Source organism: Quercus robur, chromosome 9 (genome assembly GCF_932294415.1).
Source record: "Quercus robur chromosome 9, dhQueRobu3.1, whole genome shotgun sequence".
NCBI classification, from domain to species: Eukaryota; Viridiplantae; Streptophyta; class Magnoliopsida; order Fagales; family Fagaceae; genus Quercus; species Quercus robur.
In genome coordinates, this window is record NC_065542.1 from 41,011,621 (window position 1) to 41,030,258 (window position 18,638).

The 18,638-nt window shown below is 33.8% G+C and overlaps 1 protein-coding gene and 1 pseudogene across 1 annotated transcript; both read left to right on the forward strand.

The window, feature by feature from the left end:
- Positions 1 to 3,387: 3,387 nt before the first annotated feature.
- On the forward strand, positions 3,388 to 3,480 carry LOC126701294 (U6 spliceosomal RNA; annotated as a pseudogene).
- Positions 3,481 to 13,351: 9,871 nt separating this feature from the next.
- Positions 13,352 to 18,554, forward strand: LOC126698390 (1-aminocyclopropane-1-carboxylate oxidase homolog 1-like). The gene is made up of 3 exons (XM_050395572.1): positions 13,352 to 14,128; positions 14,236 to 14,557; positions 18,191 to 18,554. Exons 1-3 carry the CDS (start codon positions 13,581 to 13,583, stop codon positions 18,434 to 18,436), a joined length of 1,116 nt encoding a protein of 371 aa, XP_050251529.1. The 5' UTR covers positions 13,352 to 13,580; the 3' UTR covers positions 18,437 to 18,554.
- Positions 18,555 to 18,638: the final 84 nt, after the last annotated feature.

The following is an 18,638-nucleotide window of genomic DNA, read 5'->3' on the forward strand; positions in this document are numbered from 1 at the left end:
AATGTGACAAAAGTACAATCACATGTGATGTTAGTACTACACAATGTGAGGATGGTACCATCAAATGTGATGTTTTGGTAATCTGATATAATAGGTTGCCTACTAGTGGGTACCGTATCCCCCAAAAAAAAGAGGGGGTACTGTAGAATTACCCTTATTATTAAACTTTGGTGTTAAATAGGAATCTTGTTATCAAAACCAAAGTGGTGTTAAATAGGATTCAAATTTGGTTATTTTGGTTTGAAGTTAGTTAAGGAAATAGAAAGGTACACAATATTTTAATAACACATTCATAATAAATCTTAAGTGTTAAGTAGTTACTAGTGGCTAGAAAAGTAATTATAGTAGTGAGTTCAAATTAGAACTAATTTTAACTTACCTCAATCACATAGGATTTGTTGTGAAAATGTTATAAAATTTTTGTAGATGTGGCACTTCTCTGCAGTAACTGGTGGGACTTCTCTTAGACTTGTTTTTGGGTTTGGCTTCACAGATTCGTTGCTACTTGTTATGAGCCTTCTATGGCTCTATATCTCTCTCAGGCCTAGAGAGTAGAGAGGATAACAAGAGCTTTATTAAGAATTGTGAAAGGCTATGACCTTCAATGGCTCAAACAGAAAATAGTCACAAAGATAATAAAAAAAAGGACGAACTTATCAAAATACTTCACGCAAATTTCACTTGGAAAATATTGCTTCTACTAAATCCACTGTGTCACGACCCAAATCCATAGACTATGAATTTAGATGCATGACTAACCTGCTAATCATACATAACTCAATAAACATAATTAATTTTGAAAATAATTCAAAACTCCAAATAAACAATGTTCTTGATAAATCTCTTACAATAACTAAAATCCACAATTTAGAAATAATCTCCTAATACTATAAAATCTAAAGCAGAATAAAAATAACTTATAATCTTTTAAGGCTTTAAGTATTATTGACGTCGTTTAAAAACTCCCACGCTCTACCTTACACCTTATGAAGTAATCTAAAGACTCTGTTTCCCAACTAAACTTTAATCTAAAAATTGTAATTGATGGGGTGAGCCACACATCTAGTAAGCAATTATACACCATATACAACTAAATATCAAGCAAAGCACAAGTATTTTGATTTTTCACAAACTCATTCAATGACGTTGCCTAAAAACTCCCATGCTCTACCTTGCACCTTACGAAGTAATCCAAAGGCTCTGTTTTCCAACAAAATTTTAATTTGAAAATTGTGATTGATGTGGTGAGCCACACATTTAGTAAGCAATTATACACAATATACAACTAAACAGAGTCAAGTAAAGCTCACGTATTTTGATTTTTCACAAACTCATTCAATGATATCAAATATAATTATTCCAAAATATATAATGAACCACTTAATACATATGTAATCAAATCATAAAATCATTCAAAAACACATACAGATAATTGATTAAAGTACATTGTCATATATACACATATCACATATTCTCACATACAATCTTGTGAGTGGATACCAACATCTAACCCCTGCTGGTAAGGGATTAATACTTATTCTCACATACAACCCTGTGAGCGGGCTTACACATATACCTAATCAATTCTAAAAAAACTTATTTTGAGTTGCATATCACAAAAGCAAAGTTTATACAAAATAGAATAATTTGCTTAATATTAACAATTATTTCAAATATAAAAGCATATCAAATATCACAATATCGAATTGAAACATAAATCAAAGGATTCTTGACTCTCTTAGGGAATGAGTAGGAACTGAGGAGTTTATACAAGTATTTTACAATTCTTGAGTAGATCTGGAAATTCAATTTGCTAAAAGAAACATTTTAAATACCATTTAGAGAATAGAATATGACTTTGAAACCACTTGCTTTTATACAAATTTAAAGAACAAGAACCTTTTTAGAAAACCTACATTGAAACTCAATTCTTTTCGGAAAATAGTTTAGTTTAGAAATCATCTTTGAAATGAGATTCGGACATTCAAAACGTTATTTAAAATTCAAAGTTTCTCTTTAAAACATTATTTAAAAGTCAAAGTTTCTCTTTCAATGATGTAAAAATGCTTTCGATAAACTTTAGAAAACCATAAGCTTAAAAACATAACTTTTGAAAACCTTTAATTTCTAAGAACCTAAATAACAAAACTTGTGCATATTATGCATAATTATTTACAGCACTTGAATCACTCTAAAAGTCCAACTGAAACACCTCCAAAAAGTCTCAAAAAACTCTTAAATAAGACCTATAATTAGCCATGGAAATTACTTAATATTCTCCACAAAATATAAATCTTATCGAATTATACAAACTGACTTACTAGGAAAATACTTTGCTGAACTAAATGATAACACTAATGCAAAGCATCTCTACCCAAAAATATGTTTCCTTGAATTTATCAAAACTCAAAGGCAGCAGTCAATACTTTAGGATTTAAGTTAATATACACAACCCAAAAAAAAAAAAAAAAAATGTTAAAGCCACCTAATCTCTATATATTAAGAGGATTCAAAAAGTTAGTTATGATTTCAGAAAATGTCAAAAATACCATAATTAGATAATCTTTATTCTTAAAAAATAAAAAAAAGTGGGGTTAAAATTGTAATTCAACAAAATTCAAAATTCAAAAAAAAAAGAAAAAGAAACTACCAGAAATTTTTTTCCCTAAAAATTCGCATACTCTCTATTTAAATATATCTCACGTGAAGTTAAGAAATTAGTTCTCGGTTGGTTCCAATTGGTTATTCCAACTCTTCTCTAATTGTAGTATAGGTTTCCTTTCTTTCCTGAGAAAGACGAGTGGTTCCTTTGTTGGTATTTCGTTTCGTCTGTTCATGTGTGTTGGTAGTTTTGTTTGTTCATGCGTGTGGTAGTTTTGGCTTATCATGAATGATATTACTAATCGTTGGACTAAATTTTCTCTCTCTAATAAGGAAGGCAAGAAAGTTATTCTGTCTAGGGGGAAGCAAATTCAAGAATTTGTTTTGGTTGCTAAGTTCTTACTAAGAGAACAGTGAACATTGACGCAGTGGCCAAAACTTTTAGGCCATTATGGTGAGCAAGGCAGGGTTTTCATATTAGGGATGTTGGTAATAACCATTAAATCTTTGCATTTGAACTTGAGGCTGCTGTGAAGAAGGTATTAATGGGTGATAAAGTAAAATAAATAAAGTAGTTTTTGGTAGAGCCAAATAGCTAAAATTATGGTTCCACCAATGTGGATAAGCATTAGCATTGATGATGCTAAAAGTCAAATTACTATTTTTTGCACCACAAACAACAAAATACATGCTACACCATAGTTAAAAATTTTAACAAGCTTGCTAAAGTAAAGTGCCATTGGCAATCTATTGTAGTGACAAATGCAACAAAAAAATAAAAATAAAGTCCCTTTGAGGACATTTGAAAAAATTGGAACGATATAGAGAAAATTAGCATGCCCCGCACAAGATTTGATCCATGACTTGTTCATGGATATACACGGTGGCCAATTCTAGAATTTAGTGTGTATATATATATATATGTATATATATATATAAACCAATGAAAACGTAAAGCTATATAAATGAATTGAGTTTCGTAATCCATGGTTTTGTTCTAAAATACTCCCATTGGCGACCTATGATTTAATATACATATAACCAAAAGGAGATGTAAAGCCATATACATAACTTTTTCAATTCACGGCTTGTACTAGAATGCACACACTGGGCAACTTGGGGTTTAATACATACTAACCCTAATGAAAACGTAAAAGTCCTATAGATATATAAAGATTGTAATCCATGGCATTGTTCTAGAATGTAATCCGTAGGAAACTAACGTGAAGTGTAAACCATATTCTAGGAAAAATATCTCTTTGAAACAAATCTACATTTCACTAATGTTTCCAAGATAAAACTCTAACCCTTTAATTCTTTGTTTCTGACAAATGAAAAATTATACCTAGAACAGTCGGTTGCCTCTTCAATTGTATTTGTTCTAAACTCTAAAGAAAAAACACAGTTCCTAGCCTCCTTAGTGATGAAACCTTGATTTATCTTTTCCTCTACCCTGTAGTTAACGCATGGGGTAGTGGGCCTCAGTTACTAACAAAAGTACTTATTCCAATCAACTATATATAAAAGAAAAGTAATGCCCTCAAATAAAAAAAAAAAAAAAAAAAATATATATATATATATATATATATATGGGGGGCGTTACACATTGAGTGTGGTAGCTGAATCTTCTTGCAAAGTGTTGTGATGACACTCGCAACACATTGGTCCTGTTCAGTCCATTCTGCCCATTTTGGTCCTATTCGATCCATTCTATCCACTCTAGTCTTATTTGATCCATTCTATCCACTTTCGTGCTATTTCGTATACTTTGGTTCTATTCAGTCTATTTTGGTTCCATTCAGTCCACATTGGTTTTATTCGGTCCATTTTGTCCACTTTAGTCCTATTCAGTTCACAATGGTCCACTTCGTTCTAATTTGGTCCTGTTCGGTCTATTTTGTCTACTTTGCTCCTAATTTGTCCATTCTTATTCGGTCCTATTTAGTCTACTTCAGTCCTATTTGGTCCACCTTGCTCTTATTCAGTCATATTCTGTCCATTCAGTCCACTTTGTTCCACTTGGTCCAATTTGGTCAACTTCAATCTATTTTTATGCAGTTACATAATGGGAAAGGACATGTTTGGGTTGAAAGTACTTATTCTAAATCCAAATTTATTAAAAAGTGTATAAATATCAAACTTGTAATATCTAAAATCTTAAGCACAGTACTTGTTATTGCTACGGTTTTGTTAAACTACATTAACGTCGCAGTTTAGTCTACTACGGTACAGATAAATTTAAGTGAAAATCTTTCTAAACATAAATGCTATTTTTAGGGTTATATTTTTTGTAATTGGCTAATCCTTTGACAAAATGCACTTTACTTGTAATTTGGTAGATCTAAGATGGGTTTACTACTTCAAGAAACATGTTGTTCAAGTCAAGTATTAAAGACATGAAGATTGGTCCAAAAAACAAGTGAAGAAAAGCTGTTTATTAAGTCTCGACAGATAGCTCAACAGATGCCTGTTATCGAGACTTAATGTGAAGCTCAATAGATAGCTTGACAGCAGCTCGATCTATCGAGAATTACGATTTCAGAATTTCCAAATCTGAAATTCGGTCTAGTCTTGTGTATTTATTTGGGGTTTATTTTCTCACAACCCTAGACATATATAAAGCTAACTTTAAAGGCCATCACACATAGATTCAAAGACAAAAAAGAGACATATATTCTCTATGTGAAGCTATTGCTTTTGTACGCCATAGAGTTTTGTAATCGAGTACTTCTAGATCTTTATTATTGGGGATAATTACACGTAACCCACCTGTGGTTTGGGCGAAAATCACTTTGCCTACCCGTGGTTTGAAAAGTGTCACTTAACCCACCTGAGGTATGTTCCGTTTGTTTTCCGTAACCCACCTCTGTTAAAATCAGGGGTAAATAGATATTTTTTCCCAAAGTTTATGTCTCTCTCCTCCCAAAACAAAAAAAAAGACACTGAAACAAGAAAAAATAAGATCAAAAGGGAGGGTTTTGTGAAAATTTATCTCACTCTTTCTTTCCTCTTCTCAATCAAACTCCCTCTCAATTCTCAGAACTCTTCACCAGAGTGGGTCTACCGATGTGGGACGTGGGTGTTTGGCAAATCGTGGTGTTGAGATCAGCGTGCATGGGGTGGTGGAGATGTGGCAGATCAGTGTCTCGTGGTGGCATTGGTTGCTGGGTTTGGTACAGTGGTGGGTTGTGGTTTGGGTATGTGATCTGTGTCGTGGTGGTGGGTCTACCGGCGTGGGACGTGGGCATTTGGAAGATCGTGGTGTTGAGCGTGCGTTGGATGGTGGAGATGTGGCAGATCGGTGTCTCGTGGTGGTGTTGGTTGCTGGGTTTGGTACAGTGGTGGGTTGTGGTTTGGGTATGCGATTTGTGTCGTGGTGGTGGGTCTACCAGCGTGGGACGTGGGCATTTGGCAGATCGTGGTGTTGAGCGTGCGTGGGGTGGTGGAGATGTGGCAGATCGGTGTCTTGTGGTGGCGTTGGTTACTGGGTTTGGTATAGTGGTGGGTTGTGGTTTGGAGCGTGCATGGGGTGGTGGAGATGTGGCAAATCGGTGTCTCGTGGTGGCATTGGTTGCTGGGTTTGGTACAGTGGTGGGTTGTGGTTTGGGTATGCGATCTGTGTCATGGTGGTTGCTAGGCTTGGTTCATGTGTTTGCTTTAAGTTTCAATGATTGTTGAGATTTTTTTTCCGGAATTTTGTTCGAGTTTTGGTTGCTGGGATTGTTCTTGCTGGAGAAAGAATTTGAATAAAAATAAAAATAATTCTGCATAAGATCTAACCCATCTGTAGTAAAGTTGAAAAGAAAATGAAAAGCTAAAAGAAAGAAATGGAAGTGAAAAAGAAGAAGAAAACATAACTCAAAACCCAAATGCAACCCAACATCATGCTCCTTCTCAAAACCCAGACCCAATCCAACACCGTGCTCCTCCTCAAAACCCATACCTAACCAACACAACCAACTCGTGCTCCTCCACAGTCATCACCCAAGCCACCACGACCCAAAGCTGTCGACGATCTGAACTGGAGTGTGAGAGATGAGAGAGACATGGACAGAACAGAGAGAGAGCGGGGCAGAAAGAGCATGAGGAGCACGAGTGTGTTACAAAAATATAGTTTGTGATTTATTGGAGTTCTTGAGACAAGTTTCTAAATTCTTACGAATAGCATCTTTTGATCTTATTTTTTCTTGTTTCAGTGTTTTTTTTTTTTTTTTTTTTTTTTTTGTTTTAGGAGAAGAGAGACATAAACTTTGGGCAAAAATATCTATTTACCCCTGATTTTAACAGAGGTGGGTTACGGAAAACAAACGGAACATACCTCAGGTAGGTTAAGTGACACTTTTCAAACCACGAGTAGGCAAAGTGATTTTTGCCCAAACCACAGGTGGGTTATGTGTAATTATCCCTTATTATTGATGAAGTGAAGAATTTTGCAGCCAACAACATTTGTTCAAGTTGCTGGAGTTAGTCACGTACTTGGGATTCATGCAAAGGGTTAGTCACAAATTGGAGGTTTGTGTATTAAGGGAAAGAAGGCAACTACAAGATCAAGTCCAATTGGGTATTGGAGCAAAGGTTCTACTGTAGGTTTGTATTTCACGATAGGCCAAGGGTAGTTGGTAAGATTCCTTATACTTGTAATCATTTGATTATTGATTAGTGGATTCTTAGGAGTGGTGACTTTAAAATCACTCGGTGGGGTTTTTGCCTTGCGAAGTTTTCCCCATTTGTCAACAAATCACTGTGTCAAATTTATTTTCCATTGCACTTAGTTTTTTGGTGATTGTTGATACCTAGCCTCGAAAACGGTAGAGGAAAAACCGCCGTCGTCGTCGGGCCTTCGTTCAACCACTCGCCTTGTCGACGCTCTAGTGTGTGCAGGGGGCTCGTTGGAGGCCCCCTCTCAATTGGTGATTGGGTGTATGCATGTGTAATAGTGTGTGGTGTGGTTCGTGCAGGGCTTTAGGTGCTCTCTCTCTCTGTGTGGAGACAGGTAGGTCTATCTTTGGCATTGTGGCAGGATTCTGAGCCAAATTTAAGGGATTACCAAAGGTAAGTGGAGTCACCACCAATCATTGGGTTTTTCTAAGGTGTGATTGGTCACCTGTTTCTAGTTGATTTTATTACCAATCTTAGGCTAAGAAAAATGACATTTTTCCTAATCTAATGTGGATGGCAAAAAATCTTGATTCTTGAGTCCGAAAGTTTGGTTACGTGTGGGGAAAGTGTTAGGCACCCCATAACGCCTGTCCAAAGACAGTCCTTTGTTTTGATAAAACCTTAATTTTCAGAGATTGGCAGTAAAAACATGATTTTGGCATTGGCTTTCGGGGCTTAGCATGCATGAGGGCTTTGAGGTTTGGCTTTTGAATGGGTGTGGTCCTAATCTATGCTTTCCTAAGGCATTCAGGCAAAGTACCAAATTTTCACAGCAAAAATCCTACAACATGTCACCCTACTTTCGCAGTGGAAATTAGGCATTGCTTCGCCTCAAGTGACAGGGGCTATGACAATCATACCGAAAGGGGCGAGCAGGTATATATATACATACATCATGCACAATGCAAGCACATAAAGTAGGAAAATAAATGCTTACATCCCTAGAGCATGGCCCAAAATATAGGTGCAGGAAAGTAAATAGAGATCGCCATACTCTAAAGATGAGGACGAATGGTACATGGCATGATATACCTAATACAACTCATCTAAGAGAGAAAGTGAAGAAAGAGGAAGGGGTTTTAAAAGAGTACATGACCAAAAGGGAGAGGCTTGATCCCTAAACCTAACTGAATGTAGCCACTTGGCTTTTATCTACAAGCTTGCATTTGTGCCCTTTTTGCTTGCACCTGGGAAACCGTGCCCTAGCTCCATGCGTCCTCGCTCCATGTGTGTAAATGCAAAGGTAAAGACAAGAAACCAGCAAACAAGCAATGGAAGGAAAAGATGCAAAGTGCATACAAAGGAGGTATAAAGCAGATAAGCACGATAGACATGGAAAGCAAAGCACAAGAAAGCAAGCAAACAAGCGAGAAGACAAATAAGCAAGAAGACAAACAAAAGGTGGTGTCCATGAGGGACAAATGTAGGTTTGGATCGAATGTCCATAACTTCATTGTGTTGAAACATGGATGACACACTAACAAGCAAGACTCATGCATGGACATGTAAGCAAGTGTGTAAAGATGCATAGAAAGCTAACGGGTGGCATAAACAAGCATGGTAAGCATATTATCACACAAAACGGAAGAGGGGAAAGGTATGCATGAAGCAATCGGCATCATGGTGATGCATCCCAAATGGTTACATCCAAACAAGGCCTCATGGGCATTGGATGTAACCACACAACCACAAACCCGCTAAAGGCGTTAAGCGTGGCAAAGCCTAGAGGCTAACACAAGCATAAAGCATAGAAGCAAGCAAGCATAGACATACAAATAGGATGATCAAAACCCTTTGATGTGGGCCTTGGTGTATGGACGATGACAAAGACCATGGGGTCTAGATCGAGTCCTAACCATTAGGCCAAAACACAAGAAAATGTGATAAAAAGGAACAAAAGGGCTACAATAGCACAAGACATGACAAACAAGGTCTAGGCCTAAACACATAAACAAGGCGTGAAGCACGCAAGCACATGGAAGATAGCATAAAGCATGTAGAGAACATAGATCCAATCACATAGGCATGTGAAAACATAGCTCTAGACATATAGGCATAGAAACGTGCACGTAAACATGTAGAAACTTAGCACGTAAACATGGAAGAACATGAATCCAAGCATATAATCATGTGAAGACAAGGATCTAACCATATAGCATGGATATAAACACATAAAACACATAGATCTAAGCAAGGCATAGCCAACAACATCATAAAAGCATGTGAGCATGTAACCCTAACATCAACATAGAGCAAAAATAGGAAAAAAGCATAGGAAAACATGGCATATAACATAAGGCATTTGGATCTAAACATATAAGCATGTAAGGATGTAGATCTAAGCATGAAACATGGCATAAGGCAGAAAAAGAGAGGAGATTAAGGCTAGAAGCACAAATAAAGTAATCAACATGCGAAAGAAAGCAATGAATCATGTTATTAAAGTATAAAGGCAAAATAAATACTAGAAAAAAGATTTAGAAGGTTAGGGGTGTGGAAAGTAATTAGAAAGCTACGTCCACACCCCTAAACCCCAAATCCAAGATGTAGCAAGGAGAAGAAGATTGGGTATAAGAACAATACCTTGTGTTTTTGGTGAAGAGAGAAGAATCAAGAAACTTTGATGTGTTTTTTGTGTTTGGAAGAGAGGAAAAACATGTAGAAGACGTTCAGGCAGAGAGCAGAACCAAGGGAGACCTCTTCTTTTTTTTTTTGAAGGGTGCCTGGGGCCTTTTATAGCCCCAACACGCCTTTCGAGGCGGCGGCCCTTGGCCGCCACCTCTAAACACCCATGGATTGGGTTGATCTTGACACCCCTAGAAATATTTTGACTTCCTGTTTCTGATAAGGTATGAATCTTGAAAATTCAACGGTCGGATCGGAAGTTATGGCTCTTGGAAGTTAGTGGTGCATCGATCGATGCGTTATCCCGGTATTTGTGATATCTCAGCCGTTCTAACTCCGATTTCGACCCATGAATAGTCGTTGGAAAGAGAATTTGATAATCTTCCCAATGAGTTTGGTTCCAACCCGTTTTGAAGGCCGGATCAAAATTAGGGTTTTTTGGCCCACCTTGGATCAACTTCGGGTCAAACTTAGTCAAACTTGGTCAAAGTAGCCAAAAATCTCTAAGAAGCTCGGGTTTGATTAAAAAAAAAACCTTGAAAAGTGTTATTTTATGAGGATTTTGACTTTGTTTGACCTTCGGTCAACCTGTTGACCAAGGGCATTTTGGTCATTTTAGTTGAAAAATGCACTTTGGGTGCTTCGATATCCAAATGGGTTGCGCTACGTCATTCTAGATATTCTCGCGGCCCCATGGAGACAAAATAATATTTTTGGATTTTTTGGGGTTTAGCATGCAAACCGAGGGCAGACAAAATACGGTATCAACAGTGATTTGTTGGTTCCTTCACATTTTGCATACAAATGAATTTAATTAATCAACTTGGGAAATTGAATAATTAACCGGAGTCAAGCTATCTTAACCCAATAGCTATGAATATACAAAAGTAATCTTTAGGGTAGTTATTCATTTGTTTTAACGTCATTACTTTTAAATGAATTGCATGTGGTTGATTATATCTTCAAGCAAAATAAATATATGTATGTATGTATAATTTTTATTTAAATAAATTATTCATTCTCTTAAAAGAGATTACCATGATAATCAAAACTCATATCAAATTTATATTGAATATTTATAATTTATTCTCTAAATTTTATTAGAGTGAGAGAGGGAGAGAGAGAGAGAGTACTTGTGATGAGGAACTAAAAAATACAATACCAAAATGTATGAACCAAAATAGAGTTATAAAAATCACAACAATTCATCAATATAAAGTAGAGTTGCAAGAAAGAATAAAAAATCAAGAGAAAGAAAATAACCATTTTTCAAGAGAGAATGTGAGAGAGAATAATAAGAAATTTATAGAAATTAATATGAGAAGAAAACAAAGTAAAAAAAAAAAATAGTAATAACATCAAATTATTCAAATTATGTTATGTAATAAAATAACAGTATATTTTTATATACTAAATTTTTTTAAAGGAAAATTATTATATTTTATCTTTATAATGCAATATGATAACATCTATGAAATCAAAGATAATAAAAAAGATAACAACTTAAAGACACAAAATTTATTCACATCAACCCAAAGTAGAATTCCAAATAATACAAAATTCATCAAACTAAAGTAGAGATGCAAGAAAAAAAATCCACCAAAAATGAAAAAAAAAAATGTGAGTGAGAGAGAGAGAGAAATAACATTTTGTACGTGGGAAAACTATGTATAGAATGGAAAAAAGAGATTTGTAAATTTATAGTAGAAGGAGGGGAATAAGAAAAACAAAAAATAAAGGAAGATAAAAGGATAGAGAAAAAGTGATATTATGATAGATAATAGTGGGAAGATGAAAAAGGAAGGAAAAAGTTAGATAAAGTATAACAATTGGGAAATTAATAAGAAAAATGACAGTTTAAAATAAAAAGAGAGAATAATGAAAATGAGTGGATAATGTGGCCGTTGATGTGACTCAACAGGAATGTAGTACAAATAAATACTACACTTCAATTTATATATATATATATATATATATATATATGTGTGTGTGTGTGTGTGTGTGTGTGTGTGTGTGTGTGTGTGTGTGTGTGTAGCTCTTTCCAAAAAAAAAAAAAAAAAGTGTATACACATATGTGTAATAAGTTTTAACCTAACAAAAATAACACTTTGTGTATGTAAACCCTTCAATTTGAGAACTTTCACTGTCTTGCAGTTAATGCCCAACAAACTAAGTCAATTCCATCCATTTACCAGGTTGAAAATAGCAATGATATAACCATATCAACTTATTAAATTTGACTTGAAGATATATATAGCTTATTATAAAAAAGGGCCCCCTCTTTTTCTTCCAACCTCAAAAGTGTCAAATGAAGATCAACAAATAGATTTTGGACAATAATGAAAATCCACAACAACATAAACAGATCAAAGAAAAAAATTGAAGCAAATTTTAATTTAGCTTTAGAATCTTGTCAAACACTTTGAGGGTGATGAGGCTGGATTCATTTCATATATATGCGATGCCCTAAAAGTCTTTAACTTTTGTAGTAAGATAAGGTGAGTAATGAGTACGCCCAATAATGCTTAACAAGGAGGTTTTTACCAAACTCATTATCAGTCCTGATCGATCGATGGTATCTCCCTATATATGCACTAAAGTGCATGGGGCCTGGGGGGGTATGTTGGAACTCGGTTCCAGCCCAAGAAGGGAGGTTGAGGTGAGATATATTTAGTAATTATATATTTCTCAACAAGTTATAAATAAAAAATGAGAGGAGGCTTTAGATAAAAATACTATTTTTGCGTAGATTATTTGGATCAGCTTGACAAGTGAAATGTCCCTTGCATCTTACCTAACGTCACTATCATAATTTACGGCAGGTAATGCATATATGCACTGTGCAATAGGAAGCCTTTGACATCATTAAACATGTCATTTTATTCAACAATAAGTAAAATATATCCCTCGCAATTCGCAAATAAACGTGCCTAAATTGTGTCCAAATATGTAGTTGTGGATTTGTATAGATGAGATCATATTTTTTTTTTTTGTCTTACTTTGAATATCTATTTTTGTACGTATTCAGGATAATGTTTTGAAACCAGACTATCAACCAGAACACTTCACCATTCTGCTCATTCATTGGACATTTCCGTGATGAAAAAGTCAAGTTAGAAAAAACAATTTACAAAGAGGGATTGTTTAGAAAGCAACTAGGAAGAAAATATTAAAAAGCTAGACTGATCCAGGTTTTAGGCAATGAACCTACACTAGTTGCACAACCGTTTCATCATTAACAATGACATTTATTGGTGATCTTTGGAATGAAATTTTCTGTTCAACATATATTATTATTATTATTATTTTTTGGTAAAATATATTATTATTATTATTATTATTGTTGTTGTTGTAAATGTCTAGGCCAAGTATAAGGAGGTGGTATACCATACATCAAATGCATGTTTCCTCCCTTTCACATAGATATGTGGAGTCCATCTCTATGTGAGAGGAAAGAAATATGCATGCGATGCATGGTGTATTTTCTCAAGTCTAAGAGTGAATATTTCTATAGGCCTTTTTATAAGTTATCTTTTACATGCATTTTTATAATCATAGATATCGAATCTACCAGTTCAGTCAACAAAGGCGTCGATCTATCTTGTACCATTCTTTTGCTTATATATATGATCACTTCCAACCCCTCAATTTGGAAGTAATTCCATTTTGACAATCCAAATTCCACCACCTTTAGGATGGATCTCACTTCTAGTGTAGGAAATAAACTTGTTCCAGGAGATGAATTGGGCTATGACAGAGCCAAGGAAGTGAAGGAGTTTGATGAAACAAAAGCTGGAGTTAAAGGAATAGTGGACTCTGGAGTGACCAAGGTCCCAAGGTTCCTCATCCATCCACCAGAGAGCCTTCCAAATCCAATGCTATCTCCAGCCACTACCCACTTCCAAGTTCCAGTGATAGATCTCCAAGGCTTTGAACAAAGTTGCCAGAGGATGGAGATCGTTGATCAAATACGTAAAGCATCAGAAACATGGGGCTTCTTTCAAATGATTAATCATGGAGTTCCAGTTAGTGCTATGGACAAAATGTTTGAAGCAGTTCAACAATTCCATGAGCAACCAAAGGAAGAGAAGATGAAGTGGTACTCACGTGATCTCAAGCAACCAGTTAAGTACTACAGCAATATGGATCTCCTAGTCTCCAAAGCAGCAAGTTGGAGGGATTCAATTTCATTTGATTTCAAATATGGTCCCCTAAACCTTGAAGCACTTCCCCTAGCATGCAGGTACTAATAATACTTCTAGCTAGTGAAAATGAATGTAAAAAGACATGTAATATATTTATACTGTCTATGTTATATGATTTATATCTTATATGTGTCTTAATTTTCAGGGAGTCTGTAAGCGAATATTGGAAACACATGATTGAACTAACCAAGGCACTAAAAGAATTACTATCAGAAGCTTTGGGGCTTAGCACTGACTACCTAGCAAGCATAGAATGCATGAAATCTGAATTGTTTGTGTGCCACTATTACCCGGCTTGTCCTGAACCAGACTTGACCCTTGGCACAAAAAAGCATTCAGATCCATCCTCTCTAACTATACTCTTGCAAGACAATATTGGTGGCCTGCAGGTTCTCCATCAAGATCATTGGGTTGACGTTCCTCCAGTGCACGGAGCATTAGTAGTCAACATTGGTGACCTTCTGCAGGTAGAAACTATAGTTCTGTTCGCATATTTCTTTTTCCGTCTTTATTCAGTCGTGTGCCATGCAAACGGGATGTGTAAGAAAAATGAGAAGTGCTAAGCCTAAATGAAGGAAAATATATCATTCCAAAAAATCACAGGTTGAACTCTCTGAGATTTCACCAAATCACACCGATCTCCTTGTCTTGAATTAGAAATCTATTTAAAAAAAATAAATATTTCAATAGTTACAATAATAGAAAATATGGAATTTAAACTCTAGTTCTCCTCATAAAAGAATGGGAAAAAAAATCACTGATCTACAAGGCTTTAGGCATTATATATCAACTTTTATCAACTTGAAATTTGCCATTCCTAGCTCAACCTCGAAACACTTATGTCCATCAAATAAACTAATGAATTCTTTACTATATTCCTTCCTTTTCTTCAATTGGATATCAACTTTTATAAAATAAAAAAAAAAAAATTCTATAATTACAACGATAGAAGAGAGGAGATTTGAATTTTGCTTTTCTCGTAAAAGGAGTAGATAATATCACCAAGTTACTAGACTTTTGACATTAGATACAAACTTCTATCAAATTAAAAAATATCATTCCTTGGTCAATCTCAAAACACTTCTGTCCACCAAAAAACCTGAAGATTAATTCTTTTGCTAAAAAAGAAATAAATTAAAAAAATGGTTAACATGTGTAAGATACTATTTCTACCTTTAACTTCTATCAAATTAAAAAATATTATTCCTTGGTCAATCTCACAACACTTATGTCCACCAAAAAATCTAAAGATTTATTCTTTTGTTGACATAAAGAAATAAATTAAAAAAATGGTTAACATGTGTTGGATACTATTTCTACCTTTATAAAGTACAATATATTTAGTAACAATAAGGGAAATAACACTTTGGAAGACTCCAATTTAGTAGTTGAAATAACATATAGGAATACCACTAAACTCAAAATGCTTTAGCTCATGAGTTTAGAGCTAATTATGTTATATTAATCACTCAAATTATATATATATATATATATATATAAAAGTTAAAATGTAGCATTTATTATTGCTATACTTTTGACTTCTATTGAGCCACATCATTCACCTATTTCCAATACTTCCCTCTCATTTTAAACTATTTTTCTCCTTATTAATTTCTCACTTTACAATTATATTTCCTCCAACATTTCCCTCCTTACTTTTACCTTTTTATTTCCCCACTACTTTATACCTTAATGTTACAATTCTACCATCCCTTCATTTTTCTTTCATTTTGACTCTTCTTCTCCCCATTTTATTTATCATAAAAATTTGTTATTTTCTCTTCTATTCAATCTATATTTTTCCTACACAAAAAAAGATGAATACTTTCTCCATCTTTCTCTCCCTTTTTTTTTCTTTCATTTTGTGGATTTTTAATCCTTTATTGCATCTCTACTTTAGGTTGATGAATTTTTTGTGTTGAACTCTATTTTGGGATGATGTGATTTGGCTGTGTTTCAATTTGTTATTTTTTTCTTTTATTTTCCTTGATTTTTAGATATTATCGTATGAAAGTATATATATAATGATATGATGTTATTGTATTTCGTAAAATGGCTTGGATAACTTAGTGTTTACAACTATACATTTTCTTTTTAGTATTCTTCTACTCATCTTCTTCTATATAAATCTATCTCTCCCTCTCTCTCTCTGAATTATTTATTCTTTTATGCAACTCTACTTTGAATTGATGATTTTTTGTATCTTTACTTTTGGTTGATAAATTTTGGTGGTGTGTATTTTGATAAGTTCCCCATCTTAGATATTTTTGGAAGTGAGAGTTTGAGTTTATATCAAAATAAAATCTACATGGCTATATATTTGAATATGTCTATTGATTATTTGAGTAATATCAATTGTAAATTTGTTATGAAGTTTGATTATCATGATAATTTACTTAAGAAAGTGAGAAATTTTAATAATTAATTTGAAAAAAAAAATAGTTGTACCAAAAAGAAAAAAGGAAAATATAACACACAATAACAAAATTTTGAAAAATATAGATCGCTTCAAAAAAAAAAAAAAAAATATATCAGTCAAACACACTCAAGTTCTAAAAAAAAAAACTCAACATAATAGAATGATATATTTGTAGAGATAGAGAGATGTAAAATACTTTTTTTCAATTTTTTAATGAGAACAAACTATCTTCAATAAAATTTAGAAAATAAATTATATATTATACCACATTACAAAATAATTATATATTCTTACGCATTGTGTGAATTTGCAACTAATTATTATTTAATGTGAGACTTTATTCGTATGTATATTCCCAACATTAATAATTACATCAACGTACTGCTAGAGTTCAAATACATAAGAAAACTTGATCCACACTAGTTTGACTATTCTCATTTATTTCTTCACAAATCCGTTGCCCCTTACTTAATTTTAAATTTTAGTTCCTTTCGTATGTTGTTAAAATTAAAAATCTCACCAAAGGTTGAAGTAAGTTTTTTGAAAAAACATATGCAAAAGGGAAGCTAAAAACTTGGAGAATGGCTATTGAACCCCTAATTCCTACCTAGTGCTGGCTAAATGCTAGATGCAGTTGATGCGGTCGTCTAAGGCCCCAAGTAAAAAAAAGGCCCCCAAATTTTAACTAATATGATTATTTATAACCAATAAATAAAATAATATTTTTTTCATCAAATGAAAACAAACAAAAAGGAGAGAGAAATGTTACATCCACAACATTTTTTACAATACTTTTACAACAAATTCTAATTAAGTAGCAGATTGTTATAACTTATTATTGATGACAAAAAATAATTATAGTGGTGGGTTCAAATAGAAAACAAGAAGCAATTTAACACCTAGTATTTGTTGTGAAAAATATTGTGAATGTTTCACTTCTCACAAAAAAAAAAAGAAACAAACAAACAAAGAGCAATACACAAAAGAATTCATAACATTTTTTACAATAATTAAGTTAACAAACTTTTACTAGTTCTCATCTAGGTCTGTTATTAACGTTATTCGTTTATTTACTACTATCAACCTGTCACATCAACAAGTACGAAAAGTTTTGCTAAATTTTTTGTGTCTATAAAATTTCTAAAATAAGAAAAAATTCTACGTGATTCATGTTAATTATTAGTAATTTTGCATTTAAAATAAGAAAATTTGTTTTCACCTTAGCCTCTCAAATGCATCAAACTGCCCCTATCTCTATCCTAAGAAGATATCTCAGGCAATAAGATATATGCATAATTTTTTTGTCAACGTGTGGATCATTTGGTCAATATATATATGCATCATTCTCCTCATATTACTTGAATTCTACATTATTAATTGGAATTCACTTACATACTTTAAAAGAGACGGTGCATACATCCAATAGTATAATAGATTGAGGCAAATGCTCTGCTTCAATACTTCTGCTATTTTTTTTTTGGTAAATTAAGATCATAACATAAAACTAAGCAGGAACAAGTCTATTACAAAAAGAAGCCTCCTTATCAGCAAGAAGGAGGTCAGCCACCACAGGCGGTGGGCATAAAAAGACAACAAAATTAGAAATGGAGCTTCCCCCAAATTGTAGCTAATCCATTTTGCGTCATAATCTTCTTTCTTTTTTTTTTTCTTTAAATTGTAGCTAATCACAAACGACAAGTTGAAAAGTGTGGAGCATAGGGTACTGGCTGGACGTATTGGGCCCAGAATTTCAGCTGCATGCTTTCTCCATCCAAGTTCTGAAAGAAAACTTGGGCCAATAAAGGAGATTCTATCTGACAGCAACCCACCCATATACAGGGAAACTCATATTAGTGAATACGTTGCTCACTATACATCAAAGGGACTGGATGGAAACTCAGCCCTTACTCATTTTAAGCTTTTATAAACTATGCTAGCAATTAATAGAATTGAAGTTTAAGGCATTGCAAGTTTTAATTCCTAAGTTGTTGAATTCTCTATGGCAATTTGTATTGACGTTAATAAACTTTTGCCATTACTTTTAATTTATATCTTTACTTTTTATTATTTTATAGACCGTTGTTCTTAAGTCATTTGACTTAAGTAGACAATTTTAAGAAATTTTTTAT